Source organism: Hyperoodon ampullatus (assembly GCF_949752795.1).
Source record: "Hyperoodon ampullatus genome assembly, chromosome: 10".
Classification (NCBI taxonomy): domain Eukaryota; kingdom Metazoa; phylum Chordata; class Mammalia; order Artiodactyla; family Ziphiidae; genus Hyperoodon; species Hyperoodon ampullatus.
The window spans coordinates 38,773,562-38,793,238 of NC_136923.1; the positions used below are offsets into that span (position 1 = coordinate 38,773,562).

A 19,677-nucleotide genomic window follows, 5' to 3' on the forward strand; every position below is an offset into this window, starting at 1 on the left:
CAAGGAGTGCTCCCCAGAACTTCTGCTGCCAGTGTCCTTGTCCCCACGGTGAGCCACAGCCACCCCTGCCTCTGCAGGAGACCCTCCAACACTAGCAGGTAGGTCTGGTTCAGTCTCCCCTGGAGTCACTGCTCCTTCCCCTGGGTCCCAATGCGCACAATATTTTGTGTGTGCCCTCGAAGAGTGGAGTCTCTGTTTCCCCCAGTCCTGTCAAAGTCCTGCAATCAAATCCCACTAGCCTTCAAAGTCTGATTCTCTAGGAACTCCTCCTCCCATTGCCAGACCCCCATGTTGGGAAGCCTCACGTGGGGCTCAGAACCTTCACTCCAGTGGGTGGACTTCTGTGGTATAAGTGTTCTCCAGTCTGTGAGTCACCCACCCAGCAGTTATGGGATTTGATTTTACTGTGGTTGCGCCCCTCCTACCATCTCACTGTGGCTTCTCCTTTGTCTGGATGTGGGGTATCCTTTTTGGTGAGTTCCAGTGTCTTCCTGTCGATGGTTGTCCAGCAGCTAGTTGTGATTCTGATGTTCTCGCAAGAGGGAGTGAGAGCATGTCCTACTCTGCCATCTTGGTTCCGATTCCTATTTGATTCTTTTTTACAGCTGAGTAACATTGTATATATGTACCACATTTTGTTTCGTATTGTTTTGTTTTGTTTTGGCTGCATTGGGTCTTTGTTGCTGCGCGCAGGCTTTTTTCTAGTTGCGGCGAGCAGGGGCTACTCTTCGTTGTGGTGCACAGGCTTCTCATTGTGGTGGCTTCTCTTGTTGCGGTGCACAGGCTTCAGTAGTTGTGGCTCGCAGGCTCTAGAGTGCAGGCTTAGTATTTTCGGTGTACGGGCGTAGTTGCTCCGCGATATGTGGGATCTTCCCGGACTAGGGCTCGAACCCGTGTCCCCTGCACTGGCAGGCGGATTCCTAACCACTGCGCCACCAGGAAATTCCTGTTTGTTGAAAGTATTTTAATCACAGTTTCAATTTCATTACTTATGATTGGTCTGTTCATATTTTCTGTTTCTTCCTGGTTATTTCTACGAATTTGTCCATTGTTTAATTTTAATTAAAACAATTTTTTAAGTGTTTATTTATACTGAGCCGGTTTTTTTTTTCTTTTGCGGTACGCGGGCCTCTCACTGTTTTGGCCTCTCCCGTTGTGGAGCACAGGCTCCGGACGCACAGGCTCAGCGGCCATGGCTCACGGGCCCAGCCGCTCCGTGGCATGTGGGATCTTCCTGGACTGGGGCACGAACCCGTGTCCCCTGCATCGGCAGGCGGACTCTCGACCACTGCGCCACCAGGGAAGCCCCTAAGTGTTTATTTATAACCGCACCCTACATGTTGTGGAATTTTAGTTCCCCCATCAGGGATTGAACCTGGGCCCCTGGAAGTAGAAGTGCAGAGTCCTAACCACTGGACCACCAGGGAATTCCCCAGTATTTGTCCATTTCTTCTAGGTTGTCCATCTTATTGGCATATAGTTGTTTGTAGTAATCACTTATGACCCTTTTATTTCTATGGTGTCCATTGTAACTTCTCATTTTTCATTTCTAATTTTATTGATTTGAGCCCACTCCCTTTTTTTTTCTTGTTGAGTCTGGCTAAAGGTTTATCAATTTTGTTTATTTTCTCAAAGAGCCAGCTTTTAGTTTCCTTGATCTTTCCTACTGTTTTCTTTGTCTCTATTTCATTTATTTCTGCTCTGATCTTTATGATTTCTTTCCTTCTACTAATTTTGGGTTTTGTCGTTTTTGTCTAGTTTCTTTAGGTGTGGGTTATGTTGCTTTATTTGAGATTTTTCTTGTTTTCAGAGGTAGCAAATGTATCACTGTAAACTTCCCTCTTAGAACTGCTTTTGTGGCATCCCATCCATAGGTTTTGGATGTGGTGTTTTCACTGTCATTTCTCTTTAGATATATATATATATATATATATATATATATATATATATCTTTAATAGATCTTTATTGGAGTATATTGTTTCCCAAAACTGTGTTAGTTTCTGTTGTACACCAAAGTGAATCAGCCATGTGCATACATTTATCCCCATATCTCCTCCCTCTTGAGCCTCCCTCCCACCCTCACTATCCCACCCCTCTAGGTCATTGCAAAACATGGAGGTGATCTCCCTGTGCTTCCCACTAGCTAACTATTTTACATTCGGTAGTGTATATATGTTGATCCTACTCTCACTTTGTGCCAGCTTCCCCCTCCCACCCTGTGTCCTCAAGTCCATTCTCTATGTCTACATCTTTATTCCTGCCCTGCAAATAGGTTCATCAGTACCATTTTTTTTCTTTTTTTTTTTTCAGATTCCATATATGCTCTAGCACATGGTATTTGTTTTTCTCTTTCTGACTTACTTCACTCTGTATGACAGACTCTAGGTCCATCCACCTCACTACAAATAACTCAATTTCGTTTCTTTTTATGGCTGAGTAATATTCCATTGTATATATGTGGCGCATTTTCTTTATCCATTCATCTGTTGATGGACATTTAGGTTGGTTCCATGTCCTGGCTATTGTAAATAGTGCTGCAGTGAACATTGTGGTACATGTATCTTTTTGAAATATGATTTTCTCAGGGTATATGCCCAGTAGTGGGATTCCTAGGTCATATGGTAGTTCTATTTTTAGTTTTTTAAGGAACCTCCATACTGTTCTCCATAGTGGCTGTATCAATTTACATTCCCACCAACAGTGCAAGAGGGTTCCCTTTCCACCACACCCTCTCCAGCATTTACTGTTTCTACATTTTTTGATAATGGCCATTCTGACCGGCGTGAGGTGATTCCTCATTGTAGTTTTGATGTTCATTTCTCTAATAATTAGTGATGTTGAGCTTCTTTTCATGTGCCTCTTGACCATCTGTATGTCTTCCTTGGTGAAATGTCTGTTTAGGTCCTCTGCCCATGTTTTAATTAGATTGTTTTTTAGATGTTGGTCTGCATGAGCTGTTTGTATATTTTGAAGATTAATCCTTTGTCTTTTGTTTTATTTGCAAATATTTTCTCCATTCTGAGGGTTGTCTTTTTGTCTTGTTTATGGTTCCTTTGCTGTGCAAAAGCTTTTAAGTTTAATTAAGTCCCATTTGTTTATTTTTGTTTTTATTTCCATTACTCTAGGAGGTGGGTCAGAAAAGATCTTGCTGTGGTTTATGTCAAAGAGTGTTTTTCCTATGTTTTCCTCTAAGAGTTTTATAGTGTCCGGTCTTACATTTAGGTCTTTAATCCATTTAGAGTTTATTTTTGTGTATGGTGTTAGGGAGTGTTCTAATTTTATTCTTTTACATGTAGCTGTCCAGTTTTCCCAGCACCACTTATTGAAGAGGCTGTCTTTTCTCCACTGTATGTTCTTGCCTCCTTTGTCGTAAATTAAGTGACCATATGTGCATGGGTTTATCTCTGGGCATTCTATCCTGTACCATTAATCTATATTTCTGTTTTTGTTTTGATTACTGTAGCTTTGTGATATAGTTTGAAGTTGTGGAGCCTGATTTCTCCAACTCCGTTTTTCTTTATCAAGATTGCTTTGGCAGGGCTTCCCTGGTGGTGCAGTGGTTGAGAGTCCGCCTGCCGATGCAGGGGTCACGGGTTCGTGCCCTGTTCCGGGAAGATCCCACATGCCGCAGAGCGGCTGGGCCCGTGGGCCATGGCCGCTGAGCCTGCGTGTCTGGAGCCTGTGCTCCGCAACGGGAGAGGCCACAACAGTGAGAGGCCCACGTACCGCAAAAAAAAAAAAAAAAAAGATTGCTTTGGCTGTTAGGGGTCTTTTGTGTTTCCATACGAATTGTAAAATTTTTTGTTCTAATTCTGTGAAGAATGCCATTGGTAGTTTGGTAGGGATCGCATTGAATCTGTGAATTGCTTTGGGTAGTATAGTCATTTTCACAATATTGATTCTTCCAGTCCAGGAACATGGTATATTTCTTCATCTGTTTATGTCATGTTTGATTTTTTTCATCAGTGTTTTATAGTTTTCTTTGTACAGGTCTTTTGTCTCCTTAGGCAGGTTTATTCCTAGGTTTGTTTTTTTTTAATAAATGTATTTAGTTTTATTTTTGGCTGTTTGGGGTCTTTGTCGCTGCACGCAGGCTTTGTCTAGTTGCCTTGAGCGGGGGCTACTCTTTGTTGTGGTGCACAGGCTTCTCATTGTGGTGGCTTCTCTCATTGTGGAGTGCAGGCTGTAGGTGCGCAGGCTCAGTAGTTGTGGCGCATGGGCTTAGTTGCTCCGCGGCATGTGGGATCTTCCCGGACCAGGGCTTGAACCCGTTTGTTTCCTCTGCATTGGCAGAAGGATTCTTAACCACTGCGCCACCAGGGAAGTCCTATTCCTAGGTATTTTATTCTTTTTGTTGCAGTGGTAAGTGGGATTGTTTCCTTTATTTCCCTTTCTGATTTTTCGTTGTTAATGTATAGGAATGCAAGAGATTTCTGTGCATTAATTTTGTATCCTGCAGCTTTACCAAATTCGTTGATTAGCTCTAGTAGTTTTCTGGTGGCATCTTTAGGATTCTCTACAGTATCATGTCACCTGCAAATAGTGACAGTTTTACTTCTTCTTTTCCAATTTGTATTGCTTTTATTTCTTTTTCTTCTCTGATTGCTGTGGCTAGGACTTCCAAAACTATGTTGAATAATAGTGGTGAGAGTGGACATCCTTGTCTTGTTCCTGATCTTAGAGGAAATGCTTTCAGTTTTTCACCATTGAGAATGATGTTTGCTGTGGGTTTGTCGTATATGGCCTTTATTATGTTGAGGTAGGTTCCCTCTGTGCCCACTTTCTGGAGAGTTTTTATCATAAACCGGTGTTGAATTTTGTCAAAAGCTTTTTCTGCACCTATTGAGATGATCATATGGTTTTTATTCTTCAATTTGTTAATATGGTGTATCACATTGATTGATTTGTGTATATTGAAGAATCCTTGCATCCCTGGGATAAATCCCACTTGATCATGGTGTATGATCCTTTTAGTGTGTTGTTGGATTCTGTTTGCTAGGATTTTTTTTTTTTTTTGGCGGTACACGGGCCTCTTACTGTTGTGGCCTCTCCCGTTGCGGAGCACAGGCTCCGGACGCACAGGCTCAGCGGCCATGGCCCACGGGCCCAGCCGCTCCACCGCATGTGGGATCCTCCTGGACCAGGGCACAAACCCATGTCCCCTGCATCAGCAGGCGGGCTCTCAACCACTGTGCCACCAGGGAAGCCCCTTTGTTGAGGATTTTTGCATCTATATTCATCAATGATATTGGTCTGTAATTTTCTTTTTTTGTAGTATCTTTGTCTGGTTTTGGTATCAGGGTGACGGTGGCCTCATAGAATGAATTTGGGAGTGTTCCTCCGCAATTTTTTGGAAGAGTTTGAGAAGGATGGGTGTTATCTCTTCTCTAAATGTTTGATAGACTTCACCTGTGAAGCCACCTGGTCCTGGATTTTTGTTTGTTGGAAGATTTTAAATTACGGTTTCAATTTCATTACTTGTGATAAGTGTGTTTATATTTTCTAACTCTTCCTGGTTCGGTATTGGAATATTGAACCTTTACAAGAATTTGTCCCTTTTTTTCATGGTTGTCCATTTTATTGGCATATAGTTGTTTGTAGTAGTCTCTTGTAATTCTTTGTATTTCTGTGGTATCAGTTGTGATTTCTCCCTTTTTCATTTCTAATTTTATTGATTTGCGTCCTCTCCCTTTTTTTCTTGGTGAGTCTGGCTAAAGGTTTATCAATTTTGTTTATCTTCTCAAAGAACCAGCTTTTAGTTTTATTGATCTTTGCTATTGTTTTCTTCGTTTCTATTTCATTTATTTCTGCCCTGATCTTTATGATTTCTTTCCTTATACTGACTTTGGGTTTTCTTTGTTCTTCTTTCTCTAGCTGTTTTAAGTGTAGTGTTAGATTGTTTGAGATTTTTCTTATTTCTTGAGGTGAGATTGAATTGTTGTAAACTTCCCTCTTAGAACTGCTTTTAATGTGTCCCATAGGGTTTGGGTCGTCCTGTTTTCATTATCATTTGTTTCTGTATTTTTTTATTCTTCTTTGATTTTGTCAGTGATCTCTTGGTTATTTAGTAGCGCACTGTTTAGCCTCCATGTATTTGTGTTTTTTACAGTTTTTTTCTTGTAATTGATTTCCAATCTCATAGCATTGTTGTCAGAAATCTCTAGGTATTTTTTGAATTCCTCTTTGATTTCTTCAGTGATCCACTGGTTGTTTAGTAAAATATTGTTTAACCTCCACATGTTTGTGTTTTTTACAATGTTTTTCCTGTTATTGATTTTTTGTCTTTATATTTTTATTGGAGTATATTTGATTTACAGTGTTTGTTAGTTTCACATGTACAAAAAAGAGAATGTTATATATATATTCTTTTTCGAGTTCTTTTCCTATAAAGGTTATGAGAGAGTGTTGAGTAGAGTTCCCTGTGCTCTATAGTAGGTCCTTGTCAATTGTCTGTTTTATATACATTCGTGTGTATATGTTAATCCCAACCTACAGATTTATCCCCCCTTGCCCTCTATCCCCTTTGGTAACCATGAATTTCTTTCTTTTTCTTTTCTTGTTTTTTTTGGCCATGCCGTGCGGCTTCTGGGATCTTAGTTCCGTGACCACGGATAGAACCCGGACCTTGGCAGTGAAAGCTCAGAGCCCTAATCACTGGACCCATGGGGAATTACCCATAAGTTTCTTTTCTAAATCTATGAGTCTGTTTTGTAAATTAGTTCATTTGTATCAGTTTTTAGATTCCACACATAAGTGATATCATAAGATGTTTTTGGTTCTTTGACTTACTGTGATCATCTCTAGGTCCTTCTTGTTGCTACAAATAGCATTATTTTGTCCTTTTTTGTGGCCAATATTACATTGTATATATGTACCACATCTTCTTTATCCATTCATTTATCGATGGACATTTTGGTTGCTTCCTTGTCTTGGTTATTGTATATACTGTTGCAGTGCACGTAGGGGTGCATGAGCCATTTGGAACTATGGTGTTTTCTTGGTATTCTCCCAGAAGTGGGATTGCTGGATCATGTGATTGCTCATTTTTCGTTTTTTTGAGGAACTTCACTGCTGCTCTCCATACTGGCTGTGCCCTTTTACATTCCCCCCAACAGTGTAGGAGGGTTCCCTTTTCTTCACGCCCCGTTCAGCATTTACTGTTTGTAGACTTTTTGAGGATGGCCATTCTGACTGGTGTGAGGTGATACCTCCTTTTAGTTTTGATTTGCATTTCTCTAATAATTAGCGATGCTGAGTATGTTTTTGGTTGCTTTTTTTTTTTGAAACAGAGTAAAATGTACCTCTTAAAATTGGATCTTGAAAGTCAGCCCTGTTTTTAATTCTGTTTTGATTACCTACTCCCAGACATTTCTCCAGCGCAGGTATCATTTATTTACAGCCCCACAGGCCTTGTGAATATTAAGTATCCAGAAGCACTGTTTTTAGAGTTGTTGTTACTCTTAACTGCCACATGGTGGCAGGGTTATGCATGCCCAACTTTGGGTCTTAGGGCAACCAGAGCCTTAGTTAAAGAAAGTCCTGTTCCTGGGTTGTAACTGAGAGTAGAATGTGCCAGAAGAAACACCCAAGGGCTTGTGTCTCCTCACTTCTTCCCTCTTACCCTTCACCCTCCAGACAAATCGCAACCCCTGTAAAACCACGATGCTGACAGTATTGAGTGTACTTTGGTGGGGGACTCTATGGAAGGAGGATGGAGGTGGGAACTCCACCACCAGGAGACGTGCAGCCCAGGTGACTTTTTAAAAATTTTTTAATCTTATTTATTTGTTTTTTGGCCGTGTTGGGGTCTTCGTTGCTGCGCGCAGGCTTTCTCTAGTTGCGGCGAGCGGGGGCTGTTCTTCGTTGCAGTGCGTGGGCTTCTCATTGCGGTGGCTTCTCTCGTGGTGGAGCACAGGCTCTGGGCGCACGGGCTTCAGTAGTTGCGGCACGCGGGCTCAGTAGTTGTGGAGCACGGGCTTAGTTGCTCCGCGGCATGTGGGATCTTTTCAGACCAGGGATCGAACCCGTGTCCCCTGCACTGGCAGGTGGATTCTCAACTGCTGCGCCACCAGGGAAGCCCCCAGGTGACGTTTCAAAGCTCTTCTAGCCCAGAGGGTCCACCATCCTTTGGGTGCACTATGTTTGGTTTAGCTGTAGGAGGGTCTGCCTTGATCTGGAGATTTTGTCTCATCCAGAAGGGACCAGGCACTCCAGGTCCAAGAGGGCTCATCTGCTGGCACATCCTCCCCAGCTCGCTCAGGCCCACAACAGTCCTGCCTTTGGACCCAACCTGCTTAAGCTCCATGGATGTGATTCCAGCCTAGGTCCCTGAGGCCTGAGGGGAATAGAGTAGGGATTTCTTTCTTTCTTTCTTCCTTCCTTCTTTCCTTTTCTTCTTTCTTTCTCTTTCTTAGTTGAATTTTTCTTTTATTTTAGCATATAGTTGATTTACCATATTGTGTTTGTTTTAGGTATACAGCAATGTCATTCTGTTGTACATTTACATATATCTGCTCTTTTTCAGATTCTTTTTTTTTTTTTAATATTTATTTATTTGGCTGCACCGGGTCTTAGTTGTGGCATGCAGGATCTAGTTCCCTGACTAGGGATCGAACCCCAGACCTCCTGTGTTTGGAGCGTGGAGTCTTAACTTCTGGACCACCAGGAAAGTTCCTTTTTTCAGATATAGGGTCTGAGTAGAGTTCCCTGTGCTCTACAGCAGGTCCTTGTTGATTATCCATTTTATATATATTGTGTAAATGTTAATCCCAGCCCCCTAATTTTTCCCACCCCTTTTCCCATACCCACCCCCCAAGTAATTGTGCCTTCCCTCTCTGGCGGACCTAGGCTGCTGCTGCCCTTTTTTTTTTTTTTTTTTTTGGGCTACATTGGGTCTTCGTTGCTATGCGCGGGCTTTCTCTAGTTGCAGCGAGCGGGAGCTACTCTTTGTTGTGGTGCGCAGGCTTTTCATTGCGGTGGCTTCTCTTGTTGCAGAGCACAGGCTCTAAGTGCGTGGGCTTCAGTGGCACGCGCGCTCAGTAGTTGTAGTGCATGGGCTTAGTTGCTTCGCGGCATGTGGGATCTTCCTGGACCAGGGCTCAAACCCGTGTCCCCTGCATTGGCAGGAGGATTCTTAACTACTGCGCCACCAGGGAAGTCCGGACCTAGGCTTCTTAGGAGTACACCCTCATTTGCCACAGTCCAGCCTCTTCAAGCTGTCTCCACACAGCCAACCCTGGTCTGACCTCTGGAGCCTGATATTCAGCACCCCGCCCCCACCAACAGAGGAGCGTCTCAGGCTCTGGTGCACAGGGTGGTGCACAGGGTGGAGGTGACTACCTTATGTGCAGATTACTCTCCTTTTGCCATTGCAAACACATTGCTGCACTGTCCTCTTAGGGTCTGGACCTTCCCCTTTGTCTAGGCTAAGGTCCCTGTCAGTGATCAGGCTTCCCAGGGTGCTGGAATATGTTTACCTTCACTGCTCCTTCCCTGGGGCACTAGATTCCTAGTGTCTAGATTCCTTCCCCACCCCGCCCCGCCTTTCTTTTTTTTTTTTTAAGTCTCACTGCTTCGGAATCTTAGTTCTTTGACCAGGGGTGGAACCCATGACCCTGGCAGAGGAAACGTGGAGTCCTAACCACTGGACCGCCAGGGAATTCCCTTTTTCCTTTTGCCCTTCCCGGTTATGTGGAGGTTTTCTTGCCCTTTCGGAAGTCTGAGGTGTTCCTCCGGCATTCAGTAGGTATGTGTGAATCATTCCACTGGTAGGTGTATTTTTAATGTCCTTGTAGGAGAGGGTGAGCTCGCCATCCTACTCCTCTGCCATCTTAATCCTGTCTTGAAAAGTGAGTTTTAGACAGTAGGTACTGACCTCAATTAGCAAAACTAAAATTTAATATTTATTAAAACGTAATTTTTTGTAGGTGTGAAAAAAATTTTTTTTCTTTAACCATTTTTACCAAATATAGCCAAATTAATCGGGTACAAGTTAGTGGGCTACAGTTTTATAATCAAAGGGAGAGTGAGGAGGGGGAGAAGACCACCTGCTTCCTCATCCTTGAGTAGACATCAAGCTTCCATCATCAGCTCCTCCTCCACGTGGGGAGTTTTCTTGTCATTACGTGGTCAAAGCAGGACTGTCATGGTGCAGTGGAAATGAGCAGAAAGGCAGTAATGTATAATAAAATGATAATTCAAGTTTTAGTATAATGTCAGCCTTTCCTTATATTTTTGTTTTTAGTGCATGCAGAGGAGTGTGTCCTGGGAATCATTAATTTATGGAGCTCACTGGGCAGGATGTGGGTCACATTCCACCATTGTTGTGTTGTTTTGGAGCATGTCTCATGCTTCTGTTGCATGGGTTTGTGGTTAAGCAAACCTGCTTTCTTGAGTGATCATTAACTTACAGGGTCTCACATACTTTTTTCTTTACTTATAATCCCTTACTGGGATTAACTATTTAATTACTTGCTTTGTCCTTTTACTCTGTCACTATCATTGACACTGGGTTATGGTGAAGGAAAGTGTAATGTTTACTGTAAGGTGCGAATAAAAGGAGAAGCCGTGGCTGGTGCTCAAAAACCCTGAACACCCCAAAGCGTTTCTATAAAGCACTTTTTTTTTTTTTTTGGCTGCATTGGGTCTTCGTTACTGCACACTGGCTTTCTCTAGTTGCGGCGAGCGGGGGCTTCTCATTGTGGTGGCTTCTCTTATTGCAGAGCACGGGCTGTAGGGCACGTGGCCTTCAGTAGTTGTGGCGCACGGGATTAGGCGCTCTGTGGCATGTGGGATCTTCCCTGACCAGGCTCAGACCCGTGTCCCCTGCATTGGCAGGTGGATTCTTAACCACTGCGCCACCAGGGACGTCCCTGTAAAGCGTTTTTATTTTTTTTTTATTTTTTATTTTTGCGGTATGCGGGCCTCTCACTGCTGTGGCCTCTCCCTTTGTGGAGCACAGGCTTCGGACACGCAGGCTCAGCAGCCATGGCTCACGGGCCCAGCCGCTCCGCGGCACGTGGGATCTTCCCGGACCGGGGTATGAACTCGTGTCCCCTGCATCGGCAGGCGGACTCTCAACCACTGCGCCACCAGGGAAGCCCCTAAAGCGTTTTTAAAGGCGAGGTGAGGGAGAGGGGTCCCAGCGAATGTGATCAGCTCGTGCACAATTCTCTGATTGGTTGATGGTGAGGTAACAGGGCAGTGTCATGGTGTTAACATTATCAATCCTTAGGCTCCAGTAGGTCTGGGGGCTACGTGCTCACGGTCATCACGTAGTTAACTTCTTCCATTTGGTGGTGGTTTTAGCACCTTTAAAAAAAACTCAGGAAATGTGCATCTGATACTATTATCTAGGAACTTCAGAGATGAGCTACAACAGAGGATACGGTGGAGGGGTCTGTCCCAGTAAGACCCCATAGGGTCCTGCTTGGTTACAAGGGGACACTGAAGAAAGCAGCAATACTCCAGAAGGCCTAGTGCTGGGGGACGAGTTCACGGAGTGGTGTCAGTCCCAGACAGGAACCAAGGAAGCCTCAAGGGAGGGGCTTCTGGGTGAGTCTTGAGAAGGTCAAGAGGAGAGCACCATTTAGAGGCAACACGCTGGGCGAGGGCCTGATATCTGGAGGGACCATGGCATGGTGAAACAAGTGAGGGAAGGCTGGGCTGCTTTGGTCAGCTAGGGCAGTGAGAGAGGACTGAGCAGTGTGTGCTGGACTTTGTCCGGCAGGCACAGGGAGTATGTACGTAGTTCCTGGAAGTAGGGCCAGCCTGGTGAGCAGAACCTGTCTGGGGCTCCTGCTGCAGCAGCTGCCCTTACACGTAAGTGTTCCAGCTCTGCTGACCCTCACAGTCCGCTGTGTTCACCTTTTTCAAGGGCTCATGAAGTCAGGGGCCACTCAGCTTTCTGCACTTCCCAGGGTCAGGAGGAGCCTGTGTGTCCATCCACCCAGGGCTGAAGGCCTGGAGTGGACCAAGGGGGGCTCAGGAGACAGTATGCTTGAGGCCTGGGGCATTCACCTACATCCACTAGGAGCTGGGCCTCTGCCCCCAGTGCTGATGGGTGACCTGATGAGCTTGTTGGCCCACCGAAGAGCTGTAACTAGTCACTTGTCCAGTCATTGTCTTCACTTAACCTTGCCCAGAAGAGGTGTTTCTCATCTCTTTTACAATGGAGAAACTGAGGCTTTGAAGAGTAGGCACCTGAGCTGGTTATGCCCCTGTTAAGATGTAGAGCTGGGATTTGAACCCCGGTTCTGTCAGACTTCCCTGACCCTTGCCCTGGCCATTTTGGGGAGTAATCTGGGCTGGTGGTTGAACTCCCCCAGGATGCGCCTGGATATGCCCCACTGCAGGCTGAGCCACAGGCCTAGGTAAGGCCTGTGCAGCCCCTTCCGCCTCTGCCCACCTCTAAGTCTCCTTCTTAAAGCAAGCTCTAGTCTCAGGGAGGATCTGCTCACCAAGCCTGTCAGGTGGTTGGGCCTGGCGTGTGACTCTCCCCGGCAGATAGACTTCTTTCCCTTTCTCTTGCTTCCTGGCTCAGAGTCCCTGGCATCAGCCTCTGTGCCTCCCACTTCAGCCTTGAGAAGGGCAGCATTCTGTCTTGTGGGGTCATGAGGCCGGGTGAGGTAACCCCAGCCATCACTCATCAATGAAGGCAGACCATGTGCCCCATTCCACCCCCCTAGGTGCCCGGAGCAGTACCCAAGCTGACTCAGGTTCCAGTGAGGATGAGGCAGCCAGTGAGGCCCGCAGCACCACCAGTGAATGTCCCAGCCTTCTTAGCACCGCAGCAGAGGAAAGCTTTGGTGAGAGTGGGTGGGAATATGGCAGGGACTCAGTGGGGCTCCGGGGGCTAGGGCAAGAAGCGGGGATGACGAGCTGGCCTTGCAGGGGGGGATGCCGTGGATGAGCAGGGTCAGCAGGAAGACCTTGAGGAGAAGTTGAAGGAATATGTGGACTGCCTCACAGACAAGAGGTACCCCTGACTTCCAACCAATCCCTTCCCGTGTCCCTGCTTAGCCCATGCCAAATGTGACCCAGGTAGGATTGGCCCACAAAACCCCTTTCTTCCTCCCCCAGTGCCAAGACCCGGCAGGGTGCTCTTGAGAGCCTGCGTCTGGCCCTAGCAGCACACTTACTTCCCGACTTCTTGCTGGAGCGCCGCCTCACACTGGCTGATGCCTTGGAAAAGTGCCTCAAGAAAGGTTGGGCCTGGGGGCGCACGGGGGGCCTGAACTGGCTGGGTACTGACCCTTGCTGCATTGACTGACTGGAAGGCATCCCTGCAGGGAAGGGTGAGGAACAGGCCCTTGCCGCTGCTGTGCTAGGCCTGCTGTGCATTCAGCTGGGCCCTGGACCCAAGGGTGAGGAGTTATTCCACAGCCTGCAGCCCCTGCTGGTCTCTGTGCTCAGTGACAGCACAGCTAGCCCGGCTGCCCGGCTCCACGTGAGTGTTCCTTGCCCTGTAAGAGCCTTCCTTCACCTAATCCCTAAGCAGAGACATGGGTTCCACCTGCCTCCAGGCTCCCCTGCTCCAAGGGTGGGCCCCGTGGCTGGGAACCCAGGCTCACCCTCTGACCACAGCCTGGCTTTGCCCTCCTCCCAGCAGTGCACTTCTGCTCTTGGCCTGGGCTGCTACGTGGCTGCCGCCGATGTACAGGTAAGTGGCCTTCAGGTACAGGCAGTAGAGCACGTAGGCCCTAGCTCTGCCCCTGAGCCACTCCCCTGCCCTTGTGCCCCTAGGACCTGGTCTCCTGCCTCACCTGCTTGGAAGGCGTTTTCAGCCGGTCCTGTGGTGTGGGTGGCTCCACAGCCCCTGTGGTCCCTGTCAGCCTGCAGGGCTTGCTCTGTGCTGCCCTGCAGGCCTGGGCCTTGCTACTCACCATCTGCCCCAGCGCCCATATCAGCCGCATCCTGGACAGGTAGGGGCGACTGCCCACTGGGAGTGGGAGGGGAAGGGTGAAGAGGCCCCCCAGCCCACACACATGGCTCAGTCTGCTCCTTCCCCAGGCAGCTGCCCCGGCTGCCCCAGCTCTTGTCCAGTGAAAGTGTGAACCTGCGGATGGCTGCCGGTGAGACCATCGCATTGCTCTTTGAGCTCACCCGGGACCTTGAGGTGTGAGAGATGGCGCGGGGTGGGGGGGGTGGCGCAGGGGAGGGTGCCTGCTGACACCACCTGCCCATCTCAGGCTGGGTGCAGGGGATGCCATAGAAAACAAGGTAGCCTTAGGTCATTATGGAGGGGAAGTAGCCCCAACACAGACTCAGAGGCCAAGTGCTCTGATGGGGCCCCTTAGCGGAGGTGTCTGGCGCAGGCAGGGGCCAAGAAGGGATGCAGGGGAGGGTCAGGCAGAGAAGAAAATGACTTTCTTGGTGAAAGGAAGGGTTTGGGTGACCCCACTGTGTTAAAAGCCAACAGAGCTCAGGCGTCTGCTCCTATGTCCTCCATCGCTCCCACTGCAGGAGGACTTTGTTTACAAGGACATGGAGGCCCTCTGCGGCACGCTGCGCACTCTGGCCACTGACAGCAACAAGTATCGGGCCAAGGCTGACCGCCGGCGCCAACGCTCTACCTTCCGGGCCGTGCTGCACTTTGTCGAGGTACGTGTGAGAAGGGATGCATCCTAGCGAGGGTGCACCCCCAGGCATAGCTGCCAAGCCCAGTCACAGCCCCTCTACCCTGCAGGGCGGCGAGTGTGAGGAGGAGACAGTCCGCTTTGGGCTTGAGGTGCTCTATGTGGACAGCTGGGCTCGGCGCCGGGTCTACGCTGCCTTCAAGGACGCGCTGGGTTCTGGCATGCACCACCACCTCCAGGTGGGGAGGCAGACGGGGAAGGGGTACCCCGCTTGGCTGTTTCAGACTGGCCTGAGCTCACTGCCTTCTTTGCCCCCAGAACAACGAGCTACTCCGTGACATCTTTGGTCTGGGCCCTGTGCTGGTGCTGGATGCCACTGCCCTGAAGGCCTGCAAAATCTCACGTTTTGAGAAGGTTTGCCCCTTTGTCTTCCCTCCATTCCTTGTGGCCTGGAGCTCTGCAGGGGCTGGAGGAGAAGCCCTGGGCTGCCTCCTCCCAGCTCACTAGACTCTCACTCTTTGTCCCACCTCAGCACCTGTACAACGCTGCTGCCTTCAAAGCCAGGACCAAGGCGCGCAGCCGCGTGCGGGACAAGCGGGCAGACATCCTGTGAGGACCAGCCGAAGAGGAGACTGTCTACATCCTTGCCCGTATTTTTAACAGAAGACAGTGCAATACCTGGTCCCTGCCAGGCACTGTCGCTTTATTTTTTTAATGACAAAACCAAAAACAGACATGGGGGTGGGTGGCTGGAGGCCAGGCCACTTGGGACCTTCGCGCTTTGCCCCTGCGCCAGCCCTGTGTCAGGGCTGTGGGGCAGGCAGAAGAGGGCTGTCCCTTTCTCAGGCCTTGCTCCCCTGGGATGACCCACTTTCTTGGGGGGGAGGTGATAGTACCTGGACAACTGCCACTACAACATGTGGGGAGGTGGGAGGTGATAGTACCTGGACAACTGCCACTACAACATGTGGGGAGGTGAGGCTACCTGGAGTGGATTTATATGCTGAGTTTTAAAGATTTTAGAGATAATTAAACAATGTGCAGCCTTCTGTGGCCCTGACTTCTGGGTGTTTCTGCCTGCCCTCCCTACCCACCAACCCAGGCTTGGACCCAGCTGGGCCTCCCTATCTCCATCTCACCTTTGCCCTCCAAAATAATCTCTCCCCAGGGGCCCTCCTCCCCCTACTCAGAGCCCAGCCTGTCAGAGCTGAGGCTGGACCCCCACTGGGAGGCCCAGTAGAGTTTGGGTGACCAGGGTGGGCAGCTATTTTTAGACTTCTGAACCTGCTATCTGGAGGAGGCCAGAGGGTGCTGACAGGCCCCAAGAGGAGCCAGGAGGCTGGTGTCGCTTCCTCTGACCTTGGGCCACACCATGTGGGGCCCTGGCACCAGAAGGCTTGGCTAGGCCTAGCTTGAGAAGGCAAGAAAGGCAGGCAGCTGCGGGGTCAGATCAGGCTCTTATATGAAAACCTCACCAAGGAAGTAGTGTGGAGCAGTAGTGGGAGGGGGGAAAGCTACCAGTGGCCACTTCATTCCCCTACACACACCCCCAGGCCCCAGGTCCAAGTGGCATCTCAACTGGGTGCTCGGGCCTCGCTTGAGTTGAGCCTCCGCAGCTGGCTGAGGCTGGCGAGCCGGAGTTTGAGCAGCACTTCCTCCTGTGTTCGCAGTGTGTGCGCCAGCACGCGTAGGGATTCGCTCTGCAGCACTAAGACAGGTGGGCGGTAACGGGGGATTATCAGACCACATGCAACCCTGCAACACCCGACCCTCCCAGCCCTTCACTGCCTCGGTCTCTCCATTCCACTGGCTTCCTGCGCCCTCCTTACCACTCAGGTAGACGGCCAGGACAGCCAGCGCCAGGCAGGTGAGCACCAGCAGCGCAAGCAGCAGCAGGAAGCTGCCGCGGCTGTGCACAGGGCTGCAGCCGGTCTGGGCGCACATCGATGGAGGCAGGATGCCCAGCAGCTCATCCCATGGCTGCGCCTCCTTGGCCAGGTAGGGCCATAGTGAACCTGCAGGGCAAACGGGGGATCAGGAGGGCGGCAGGTGCGCCTGCTTTCCTCCCTTCTCCCAGTCCACGGGTCCCACTCCCCTGCACCCCTTCACCTCCACTGTGTAGCTCGCTGATGGACTCCACCCGGTGTAGGCGAACCTCCTGCACGTGATTAGGAGCCAGTGGTGCCCTGCTCCTTGTCGGTGCCACGGTGTCTGCAGGGGCAGCGTGGGGCTGATTCAGCCAGCAGGTCATGCCCTCCCTTCTAGATGGCGTCGAGCGGCAGCAGGGGCTCAGAAGAGGTAGAAGGGGCATTTGGCTCCTGATCCCCTAAAACCAACTCAGGAGTGACCCGTGATTTGGAAGCAAGACAACGTGAAAACCGCGTACGCCTGTTTCACCCACAGTAGCAGAAGTTGCTGCTTGACTTAACATTTGTTTCCTTCCAAGCACCTCAGGGACTTTCAGGCATTCCTCTCTGCTTGCTCGTTTCTAGAGAATTTATCAGCCTTAGAGAACTCAACCCACAGCCCATGAAGTTCATTCCTGCTTCTGCTATCAGTTTTCCCTGCAGACCCTGTGCCTGGGGCCTTCTCCTGGGCCCCAGCAGAAGCAGCCCTATTCTAGCCAGCTTTTTGCCTTCTGCTCCCGGCCTCAGCTCTGCCTCCTTTTTCATACTAAGTGTGATTCTGCTGTGAACCCTGCTGTTCTCACTCAACATCATGAGAGGAGACCCGCCCTTGTTAGCAAACTGTTCCACTTGCCTTTGAAGTCTCCCCTCAGGTATCTCTTTGAGGCTGCCTGGGCATTTAGGTTGTTTCCAATCCCCTTCCTAAATTAATAACCCCTAGAAAAGGACACGCATCATTGAGTATAAAGGCTTTCCCCCAACTTCCCAATAGTTATTAAGGATGGATTCCCAGAAGCAGAATTACTAGGTCAAACAGCAGGGACTTTTTCTTTTAAGCTATCATCACATCGTCCTCTGGAATAGTTGTCCACAGCCTCCAAAAGAGTACAATATCGCCACCAACAGGCATCTCCATAGAAAAAAAATTTATGTACATAAGTGTGCACATACATATTTGCTAAGTTGGGAGATGAGAAAAGGCCTTTCTTCTGGTACTTTTTTTTTTTTTTTGCGACACGCAGGCCTCTCACTGTTGAGGCCTCTCCCGCTGCAGAGCACAGGCTCCGGACGCGCAGGCTCAGCAGCCATGGCTCACAGGCCCAGCCACTCTGCGCCATGTGGGATCTTCCCGGACCGGGGCACGAACTCGTGTCCCCTGCATCGGCAGGCGGACTCCCAACCACTGCACCACCAGGGAAGCCCGAAAAGGCCTTTCTTGACCAATTTTGTTGGGGGTCTTTGCTTGGGGAGCCTGACCAATATCTGTGTGGCTTCCTAGTTCACAGCCTCTGCCCATTTAGTCACTGGGGCTGTGTACCATTCTTGTGATTTTAATTACTTATTTTTGGACCCAGTGAAGTATTTATTTTGTGATTTCTAAAAATTATATTTTCTTCTGGTGGTGCTTCCCCCCACCCCCCTTAAAATCTTGGCCCCTTTGGGACTTCCCTGGTGGTCCAGTGGCTAAGACTCTGCGCTTCCAAAGCAGGGGGCCCGGGTTCGATCCCTGGTCAGGGAACTATATCCTGCATGCTGCAACTAAGACCCGATGCAGCCAAATTAAAAAAAAAAAATCTTGGCCCCTTAAGATCTCCAGATGCCTAGCTGGAAGCTAGATGACAAATTCAGGGGCATTGGCGGGATACCTCCTGATAGACGCAAGGGTGATTGGGCTCTCCGGGTCTAACACTTTCAGAATAGTACCTTAACCTTCATGATTTGCTTGAAACTGACCCTTGACCTGCTCAAAAATGTGTAAAACAAAAACCAGTGCTGTCTGTTGTTATGTCTGGGTGGTGGTGGATTGGGGTTCGTATTAAATTCTGTGCACTTGGCTGTGTTTTTCCCACACTTTTAAATTGATCTTGGGTTCTTTGTGTTACCAGGAAGAACACATAGTAAATGTCATCCTTAAGACCTCAAAAGGGGACTTCCCTGGTGGCTCAGTGGTTAAGAATCCGCTTGCCAATGCAGGGGACACAGGTTCGAGCCCTAGTCTAGGAAGATCTCACATGCCGTGGAGCAGCTAAGCCCGTACGCCACAACTACTGAGCCTGCGCTCTAAAGCCTGTGAGCCACAACTACTGAACCCCGGGCGCTTAGAGCCCATGCTCCGCAACAAGAGAAGCCACCGCAATGAGAAGCCCGCGCTCCGCAACGAAGAGTAGCCCCCACCCGCCGCAACTAGAGAAAGCCCACGTGTAGCAACGAAGAGCCAACGCAGCCAAAAATAAATAAATAAATAAATAAACATTCCAAAAAGGACCTCAAAAGGAAGCAAACACTCCCACACCCAGGGCCAGGCCCCTCCCATTCAGTATAAAATGTCGAAAATGTGATGGGGGGAGTTGACTAGTTGGGCCAAGCCGGAGCCTTGGTGCAGCTGGTCCTGCATCCTGGCCAGCACTGTACCTGAAGCTTCCCAGGTCCCTGCTCTGACCCCTCTGAGCCTCCATACATCTTGCATGCAGTCAGTCAATTAGGAAAGTGGCCACCAAAGTCTTTAACTAGAAGTCAGTCCGGCCAGTCCAAGGGACCCCAACCTTTAGCCAGTTGGGGCCACACAGGCCCACACTGGAGGCCAGAAGCATATCCACTCCCAGTCCCTGGGTCGTGTGCCCAAATGCTTTGCAAAACCACTGCCTGCCCCCAATCCCAGTGCCCTCCCTGAAGGAAGAGCTTAATGGGACAGCCTACCCAGCCCACACTCACTTGGTCACAGCCTGTAGTTGACCCTCCTCTGCCCCCAACCCCTCCCTGCTGTCCTCAGCAGGGGGTACAGGTATGAGGTGAGGAGACGTTAGGGGAATGGTAGGCCCTTCCTTCACGCATAGGGGGCCAGTCCCTTTACTTGAACTAGGACACGGTGACTGATGACTAGTCAAGGAAGTGAGGTCAGTAGGAAAGGGGCCAGGTTTCTCCATGGTCCACAGGGTCACAGCATTGGGGCCTTACCCTCCCTCACAGTCATTTC

General features: G+C 49.1%; 2 protein-coding genes across 2 annotated transcripts in view; one reads left to right on the forward strand and one right to left on the reverse strand.

Annotated features, from left to right (window-relative positions):
• Positions 1-15,624, forward strand: part of IFRD2 (interferon related developmental regulator 2) — a gene marked incomplete at its 5' end in the record, with an annotated part of 36,600 nt that extends 20,976 nt beyond the window's left edge. Inside the window, 11 exons of the mRNA XM_079712146.1 lie at positions 12,688-12,807; positions 12,893-12,977; positions 13,082-13,206; positions 13,291-13,448; positions 13,611-13,661; positions 13,745-13,923; positions 14,012-14,117; positions 14,465-14,602; positions 14,688-14,816; positions 14,896-14,991; positions 15,110-15,624. Of these exons, the coding sequence (XP_079568272.1) occupies positions 12,688-12,807; positions 12,893-12,977; positions 13,082-13,206; positions 13,291-13,448; positions 13,611-13,661; positions 13,745-13,923; positions 14,012-14,117; positions 14,465-14,602; positions 14,688-14,816; positions 14,896-14,991; positions 15,110-15,190 (1,268 nt within the window). The 3' untranslated portion in view covers positions 15,191-15,624. The remainder of the gene's footprint in view (positions 1-12,687; positions 12,808-12,892; positions 12,978-13,081; positions 13,207-13,290; positions 13,449-13,610; positions 13,662-13,744; positions 13,924-14,011; positions 14,118-14,464; positions 14,603-14,687; positions 14,817-14,895; positions 14,992-15,109) is intronic.
• A 527-nt stretch (positions 15,625-16,151) lies between these two features.
• LSMEM2 (leucine rich single-pass membrane protein 2) lies at positions 16,152-16,828 on the reverse strand (the record flags this gene model as incomplete). Its single annotated transcript, XM_079712593.1, has 3 exons — positions 16,152-16,285; positions 16,407-16,592; positions 16,687-16,828. The coding sequence occupies 3 exons, from the start codon at positions 16,826-16,828 to the stop codon at positions 16,152-16,154; spliced, it is 462 nt and encodes a 153-aa protein (XP_079568719.1).
• Positions 16,829-19,677: the final 2,849 nt, after the last annotated feature.